The 8430-nt window shown below is 43.1% G+C and overlaps 1 protein-coding gene across 1 annotated transcript; it reads left to right on the top strand.

Annotated features, from left to right (window-relative positions):
- Positions 1-199: 199 nt before the first annotated feature.
- Positions 200-7595, top strand: ECHDC2 (enoyl-CoA hydratase domain containing 2). The gene is made up of 11 exons (XM_027748701.2): positions 200-242; positions 521-1003; positions 2245-2312; positions 2924-3011; positions 3533-3619; positions 4657-4749; positions 5378-5434; positions 5815-6002; positions 6429-6479; positions 6803-6850; positions 7327-7595. The coding sequence occupies exons 2-11, from the start codon at positions 883-885 to the stop codon at positions 7402-7404; spliced, it is 879 nt and encodes a 292-aa protein (XP_027604502.2). The 5' UTR covers positions 200-242; positions 521-882; the 3' UTR covers positions 7405-7595.
- The last annotated feature ends 835 nt before the right edge of the window (positions 7596-8430 follow it).

Here is an 8430-nt window from a genome sequence, read left to right as displayed (position 1 = left end):
ATCCTGGCCTATTCCCCCGAATCGCCCTATCTTGTTGACTCATCAGACGTTTTTCCAAAGTGGAGCTGGAATGACGCAAGTCTCTTCGTGTCCAGAGAAAGGCAACGAAGCTGGGGAAGGGTCTGCAGCGCGTGTTCTATGAGGAGCGGCTGAGGGAGCTGGGGGAGCTCAGCCTGGAGAAAAGGAGGCTCAGGAGGGACCTTCTCTCTCCCTACAACTCCCTGACAGGAGGGTGGAGCCAGGTGTGGGTCGGTCTCTTCTCCCTTGTAACAAGCAATAAGACGGGAGGACATAGTCTTAAGCTGTGCCAGGGGAGGTTTAGGTTGGACATCAGGAAGAATTTCTTCCCAGAAAGGGTGATTAGACATTGGAGTGGGCTGCCCAGGGAGGTGGTGGAGTCACCGTCCCTGGAGGTGTTTAAGGGAAGACTGGACATGGTACTCAGTGATGATTCGTGATGGACTCGATGATCCCAGAGATCTTTTGCAATCCAATTGATTCTGTGATTCTTTTCCTTCAGAGATATCTTCAGGTCCGTCACTTGAAGGGATCATCCTCTTTTCCTGAAATGCTGGATGGGTTCACGGTGAAAACTGAACGTCTGACCTTCATCAACCCACTCTTCCAAGAGTCCTTCCCCTTCCCTCTCGGTGCCATCCTTGAGGATCTCCACGGCTCCCTCACGGGACAGAAAGGAGGTCACCTCTTGCCTTCCACAGATATCCAGGCGGCATCTACCTTGTTTTCCACCGCACGGGTCCTCACTTGTCAGTAACCCTTCCGCTCCAGCGGGCTGTCAGTGTGTCACTGACTCCTCTAGGTCCTCCTTAAAGGCGGCGCGGCCCGTCCCGTGCCCCGCGACCCCGCGGCCCCAGAGCGGCCATGCTGCGGCTGGGCCGGGCCGTGCCCGCCGCGCTGCGCGGGGCCCGCCGAGGGACCCCCGCGGCCCAACCGCGCCGGGGCGCGGAGGTGCTGGTGGGCTCGGCCGGCGGCGACAGCGGCGGTGAGTGCCCGGGGACCGGCGCGGTGACCCGGTGCTGCAGGGAGGGCGCAGGCTGAAGCCAGGTCGTCCGTCGTATCTTAGCTTTCAGTTATGTCTTGATACTTGTTTCCGAGAACGCTCCTGCCAAATGAACGGCTAGATGCATATTCTTAAGTTATGCGTGCAGGAGAGCTCAACACAGGAAGTTCTGGTTTGCATACCTTAGATTTTTCTGATATCAGCAATGTACAGCGCTAAAGGTAGGACAGGACCTGGGCATGTCTGTGCACATTTATGCATGAGAGCCAGTAAACAGTTTGAGTTTTGGTTCAGATTGCCAATGGATTTACTTTTTGTGTAACTATTGCAAGAGCTCCTAAACACCTCTTGGTAGTTTTGCTAGTTACATACCCGTGAACAGTTCCCACAGCTGTGTCTTTTGCTGGTGCTGCTGTCACCTGTGTCTGGTTCAGTAGCTGGCCCCTGGCACAGACAAAGGAATACACACGTGCAAAGTACAGCTGTGCACCTACAGCAGCAGCAACAGCATCTTAGAACATGCGTGCCTGGGAAGTGAGCAGAAGTGCAGCCAAGGAAAGGGGATATTTTTTTCTTTCCAAAGCACACAGAAGCCATTGGATAATAATTTACAAGTCACAAGTGCAAGGGAGAAGTAGATACATATTTTGGCCTTATTTTTCTGCCTGGACTTAGGAACTTTTAGTGGAGTCTTTTCCACCGATGAGCTTATTAAGTTTAAATAAAATGGAGCTGCAATTTCCGAGCAGTTCTGGAACATGAACTGAGAGTGACCAGTCTGTGCTGTTCTCATGCCAACAGCAATCCCAAGAGAATTTTCTTCATTAAAGAAATATACTTTAACGTAGTAAGACTGTACAATAAAAACTAAATTAAGTAACATTCAAAAGAGAAATCTAAGATGGATCATTTGGGTTTTGGTTTGTTGGTTTTTTCCCCCGTTTCTGCAGTGATTCTAAGACATATGTTCTTGGATGTTGTGTTGATTTTTCTAAGTCTTATAGTATTTACAGTGCTGCTGAATTTCACAGTTTTTCCGCATAACTGGGTTTTGTAGACATGGTGTGCCACCTCTACTTTTCAAATAACTGATTGGTTTAGAAAATACTTCACATGCATTTTCAGGGAAGAGAAGATGCAGCACATGCAGATATTGTTCCCAGTTGAATTACTGTGTCAGAGAACTAAATGAAGTATAACTGAAATTGTCTCCTATTACCAAGGTATTGCTGAAATCCTAATGAACCGACCCCACGCGAGAAATTCACTGGGAAAAGTATTTGTAAACGAAGTGAGTATGGACCTGGCCTGTAAGTGTGTTTGGAATTGTGATCAATAACCCACTGCAGTAAGAATAGTTGTAGGAAATGTAAAACAAAATCTTATCCCTTGCTGAAGGTCAGTGGGAGATGGCACCAGGGCAAGGCAGGTTAGCCTGGAGAAAAAGGGATTGTGATAGTTACTGCAGTATCTCAGATGTGGACTGGACAGAGATACTGGAGTTATTGAAGTTAGCTAATTTAATTTAATTTAACTCAGATGCAAGTTAATGTCCTCACTTGTGTAATTACAACAAAAACATACTCATTGTCACACCTTAGCAGGTGATCTGTTCAAGGATACTACATCCTAGAGAAAGTCCAGCTCATGCCTTGACAGGAAGGGGAATGAGTTTAAGGTACAGCAAAGGTTCATCTCTGAGTGGAAGGAAAAAAGAGATGGGGAAACACATCATTCTGAGGCTGTCACGGAAAGATCCTGCTGGTTCCACTTACATGATTTCCAGAAATATCCTGGCACCTGCAGGGCAAAAAGAAAACCCTTGTATCATATATTATTAGGAGCTTGCTCTAATTTATGCCTGAAGTTTTTCCCCCCTTGTCTGCCCTCCCTCCCTCGTAGCTGTTCAGTGCCCTGGAGCAGCTCCGCTTCGATGAGAAGGTGCGTGTGGTGGTGTTCAAGAGCCAGGTGAAAGGTGTGTTTTGTGCAGGTGAGTAACAAAGGCTCTGCAAACTGTGGTCAAAAAACATGATGGCTCTTGGGACTGTGATCAGATCAAGCAGAAAATGTGTGCTAAAAGAAAAATAGGCAATTTTTTGTGTGGCAAATAACAACCACATTGTTCTCTCAGCTGTCTGTCTCTTGGCTTCCATGATGAAGATGTGTGTGACACAGTGAGCCACACAGGCTGCATGGTGCCACTGTTTGTTTTCCATTTCTTCAAGCACAGGTGCTCTGGTATTGGAGTTCTTGTTTCCAGTTTTATGGATTGTCATCCTTACATACAGTGGTTGGTGTTCCTCTGTGGAATCTGTGGATAGGGCACAGAGGAGCACCCCCCATTGCTGCAGCCCAAGTGTCCACACTGACCTCCTCTGACCTTACTTAACCTCTACAGAATGCTGTAGTTCAAAACTTCTGAAATGAAATGGTCTGTCCTCTAAGAGGGACAGGAGGGAACACAGTTTGGATGTCTTTTCCTGGATTCTAACCTTTCTCTCCGTTATTTAGGAGCAGACTTAAAGGAACGTGCAAAGATGGATGATGCAGAAGTTGGACTGTTTGTTAGAAGGCTGAGAAATCTCATGGATGAAATAGGTAAAGGATTATTTCAGTTGGAAAAGTTATCCCAGACTACCTGTAGTGAAACATGCTGTAGGAGGGGACAACCAGCAGGTTATCCATGTAGGAGTTGCTTCCCAAATGACTCCAGCTTATGCTTGAAACAAAAATCTGGTAAAATATTAACTCTCCTGCTGCCACTCCCAGGACAAGATGCATTTCAGTCCTGCCTTACCCACAACAGGAGCAGTGCACACACATGGGTGTAATAAATAAAATACCTGCTATGGCAAAGCATTTATATCCAGTTCTGTGGAATTCTAGGGAGGCAGTGCTAGACAACATGAGCTGTGCTGGTTGTCTCACTTCCAGTACATGCTCTGAAACTCTCATGATATGGCAATGCCCTAACAACATGGATTTGAATCTCTGAATGGATTTGCTAAATGGATTTGTGGAATGTTTGGGTTTGTATCTACAACTCCTCCACTCCCTCTTCTTTTTTTCTTTTTCTTTTCTTTTTTTCCGAAAGGAATATGGACTCATGCAATTGATTTTCTTCCCCTATTTATGAATTATTCTGCTCTTACTAGAGAGAAAAAACAAAGTGAAAGCTGACTAAAATACCAATCAGAGTTGCAGTAATTAAAAACCCCACAGAAGCAGTCAGGGAGGGGTGGTTACAGCACAGAAGTAGCACACGTCTGAAGTTTGCATCCAGCTCCCAAAATATTTGGAAGGGTATCAAGCAGATAATCTCCAGATACATCACGTTGCTCAACTGTGAGGTAACAACAGTGTTTACCAAGTTCAGGAGCCTTGGCTGACAAAAACACCAGAAAAACTGATCCTCGTGACAGTGACTTGGGATGGCATCTTTGCTCTGACTGTTGAACTGCACCAGCTGGACATTGATGTGATCAGTTTGCAAGGACACAGTTCACCCTGTTTTGTGTTGCAGTAGAAAATGAGTTCTTGGGCAATTTTGGACTAAAAGCTTTAGAGTTGAAGGATTCAAATTCCAGAAGAGAACTTCTGGAACACAAGTGTGTAACCTGTGCTGTGTTCTGCAGCTGCCCTGCCTGTGCCCACGATCGCTGCCATCGATGGCTACGCGCTGGGAGGGGGACTAGAACTGGCCTTGGCCTGTGACCTTCGAGTGGCAGGTTGGTGTTGCTCCATGTAGGAATCGTCCTGCAATCAGTGACTATATTTTAAAGAGAACTTACATGCTTGAGAATGGACTGTTAATGGAATCCAGAAGCTTGAGAGGGACTTAAAACAGTTCAGGAAATGAGGAAGCATTTGTTCAGAAATTGTGACATTTCGTTACTACTGGAAAAGCAGTTTCCATGCTTAAAAAGTAAAGCCTATTTTTAGGTAAGATTAGGATTCCTTTAGAAAACTTTATTAGTAGAATTAAACGGTTATTGGAATGTAATTCTGGATCAGCACTCTGGCTATATCTAACCTTCCCAATTTAAATCAGTTTGGACTGGAAGATTTCCTTTTTCTGTTTCTGTGCTTCCATCACATTTTCATTTTCCATTACATTTTATCTAGTATGGACACAAGATTCATTGTTCTAGATAAAACTGCTACATTGGGCTAAGCAGCCATACCACACATCCCCCATGGCACTTGAGATGGACAGTGGTGAAACACTGTAGTACTCACTTTCTGGCTACTTGGAGAAATGGAGTTCCAGTTCAGTATTGCCAGTTTGTAGTTTTATCAATCAGTTCAGTTATACAAATCAAAAAGTAACTAACCCTGCATTTATTTTTTTAATAGCTTCATCAGCTAAAATGGGCCTTATTGAGACCACACGAGGACTTCTTCCTGGAGCAGGTGACCTGCACTCAATCTTCAGTCACACTTTCTCAGCTGTACAGTAAATATTTTGCCATTAGAGCACTTTAAGTGTTTTGGATGTAAATTAGAAGTAGCATCTTACAGTGATGCAGGAGATCTGTGAATCAAGAGTTCTGTCCCAAACCCTGTCTCTGACTTGCTCTGAATTTAGGAAAGTCCCTTTACACCTTTTCTTGTTTATCGAAATACTCAAAAGGGATGCTGAAGCTTTTCAGGTGCCTTTAAAAATGTTGACATAATCAGCTAGTGGTTATACGATGCCTTTATTTTTTAAACCTCCTGGTTTCATAAGGAGCCAAAATACTAGTGGGGCATTTCTCAGAAATGAGAAAAGGTGTTTTCACTGTTATCCTAAGGTGGAACCCAGCGCCTGCCCAGATGTGTTGGAATAGGTCTTGCAAAGGAACTCATTTTCACTGGCAGACAGATTGATGGACAACAGGCCTTCTCCATGGGCTTGGTAAATCACTCAGTGCCACAGAACAGCGAGGGAGATGCAGCTTACCAGAGAGCACTAGCTTTGGCTAAAGAAATCCTTCCCCAGGTAAGTGTGGTGTTCATGTGGGCAACGTAAAGACAGCAAACAACAACTGAAATTCCTTCCTGTGAAATACTGAAGTCTTGGTTCCTCACGTTAAAGTCTCTTAACTGTCCTTTCTGAATGCAATTTCTGTAGGAACAAGCATTAACATCCAGCTGATTAACCTACAGGACAGTTTTACCCCCAGCTGCAGTCATGCAGCCCTGCAGGACACATTGAAACCTTTCATCATGTACATATGTGAACTACAGAAAACACCAATTTTTTAATTTTTTTAAAAATACTTACTAACTTGCTGCAAATTTTTGTAGACTAGAAGGTCATTTGGAGCTAGGACAATGACATAACAATTCCTCTATTATGAATGAATGTGGCTTTAATTATTTAAATGTTTGTTGTAGTTTGGTTTCTGTTTGTTTTTTAATAAAGGCTCCATTTGCTGTGAAAATGGGAAAACTGGCAATAAACAGAGGAATGGAGGTAATAAATTTTTTTTTATAAATATCGAGGTGAATGAAGCAAACGAGCAGCTCTTACAAATTACTACAGTAAAAATGTTCAGAACAGATGAGTTATAATCCATGTTTAGACCAGGCATTTAAAGCCATTGCAGAGGTTTTAAAGATTTTCTTTAAAGATAAAATTAATAGGGCAGAATTTCTCTTCTAGTCACTAACACTGCAGTTCTAATACAGGAGTGAAGGTCACTCTGTACTACAAGTGAATGTTTATTGATTTGAGAACTATGAAGAGCTTTGAGGGCTGTACTTCAGACAAATCTCACCCTTCCCTCTCATCCCCAGGTCGACATTGCATCAGGGATGGCTATTGAGGGGATGTGCTATGCCCAGGTAGGTCACCTTCAGAATTCATTCCTGAAAGGAACAACTGTATTTTAATTATAGGATGAGCTTTACAAGTGGTTTTGGTTTTGACAAATTAAAAATGATTCCTCCTGTGAGGAATCTTCTTTGTGCCAAGTTTTGAGAGCACGCACCTGTCTTAGCTAATGAAACAATACAGTACATTATTTTATTACAATATAATGTGCCTCTCAGTGTATTTTAAGATGGTAAAGCATTAAGTTTAGGGAAAACTGTTTTCCTATGTAGTTCTACGGTCTTTGTCTGAGATGCTTTGCTTGTGAGTTACTCTAGAACCCAGTCTCTATTTTCCTAATGGCAAAATGTGGAAGTTGGGACTTAAAGTATTGAAAGAAAAGCAACCTTAGTTTTACACCACTACTGCCAAATTAGCCAGGACTTAAAACCACATCTACTTGTCGATGGAAAACATACCATTTGCTTTGCTTTTCTTTTTTATATAGAATATTCCCACAAGAGACCGTCAGGAAGGGATGGCTGCCTTCAGGGAGAAACGACCACCGCGCTTTATCGGCAAATAACACTTTCTAGCTTCCCCTTGATTTTTGGAAAGTAAAGTAGGACTGAAGAGCACTCACTGATTTCTTGGGGATAATTTTTATGACACCATTCTGTGCACTTAACCCCTTGCCTTGGACTGCATTTCTGAATACTCCACTGGATCATTTTTCTGTACGAATCTTCCAATAAAGATTTAACTTTGTACACCTGATCCTTAAAGCACGTACATCTTGAGCCAGTGTTGCTCTCACACAGATGGCAAGTAAGGAATATGGAGAAGCTTTGGCTCACCATAAAGAAATTAAAAAAAAAAAAGGCAGAAAACATGCTGCACCTAAACACTGTTAGGAAAAACAAACACCGAAGAGAAAGACAACTTAGAAAGTGCTTACTTCCCTAGACCGGAGATTTCAAGCAAAAGTAAATTAGGAAGCAAGTGTGGTTTTAGTAAACACTTTATAGGTTATCAAAATATACTTACTAAGTATGGCTTACCACATTGGAACTGGCTGTCACTTCATGCTATGATTGTCTCAAAGCAAACCACAGTTTCACTTGTGCCAGAAGTTACCCAAACAATTCTGTGGGTGAGGTCACCTTAACAAATTACACACCTGCAAGTTTTCTATGTAAAGATCTGAAAAGATAAAGCAGAGTCAGGATCTTCAGCCTTCACAAAAGATGCTGGAGGTGGGATACGAGAGTTTAAAAGTTGCTTCCAGAATTATTGTACCCTGGCAGAAACTCCTGAAGCTGCACAGGAGTGTGAAGAGACCTTTCTGTAAGTGGCACATACAAGTAAATTTAGTGGATTGTAGTAATTTATATTTTTCAGCTTGAAAGAATTCTGCTCACAGTTTGCCTGAAGTCTGTGGGAGCAAAAGAAAAAGGGTATGAAAAATCATTCAGAATCTCTCTGCTTGCTGGTTGCAGAACTTCATGAAGTGACACGTCTTCCAGACCTGTGGCCTGATGCCATTATCACCTGCATTTTGTGCTGCAGGGAGTAGTACTTTTTTTTCTGCACAGTTTCAGTTAAGATGCTT

This window comes from Pipra filicauda, unplaced genomic scaffold, assembly GCF_003945595.2.
Source record: "Pipra filicauda isolate LSUMZ 115617 unplaced genomic scaffold, ASM394559v2 scaffold19_size4547281_pilon, whole genome shotgun sequence".
Lineage (NCBI taxonomy): Eukaryota > Metazoa > Chordata > Aves > Passeriformes > Pipridae > Pipra > Pipra filicauda.
The sequence above is the reverse complement of the archived record's forward strand: the minus strand, read 5'-3'. Positions and strand labels throughout refer to the sequence as shown.

Excerpts from the sequence above, each read along its gene's own strand:
- ECHDC2 (XM_027748701.2), top strand. The coding sequence starts at position 883 with ATGCTGCGGCTGGGCCGGGCCGTGCCCGCCGCGCTGCGCGGGGCCCGC. Across the intron at positions 3,012-3,532 it reads GAAAGGTGTGTTTTGTGCAG|GAGCAGACTTAAAGGAACGT; the intron begins GTGAGTAACAAA and ends TCCGTTATTTAG. Across the intron at positions 6,480-6,802 it reads CAATAAACAGAGGAATGGAG|GTCGACATTGCATCAGGGAT; the intron begins GTAATAAATTTT and ends TCTCATCCCCAG.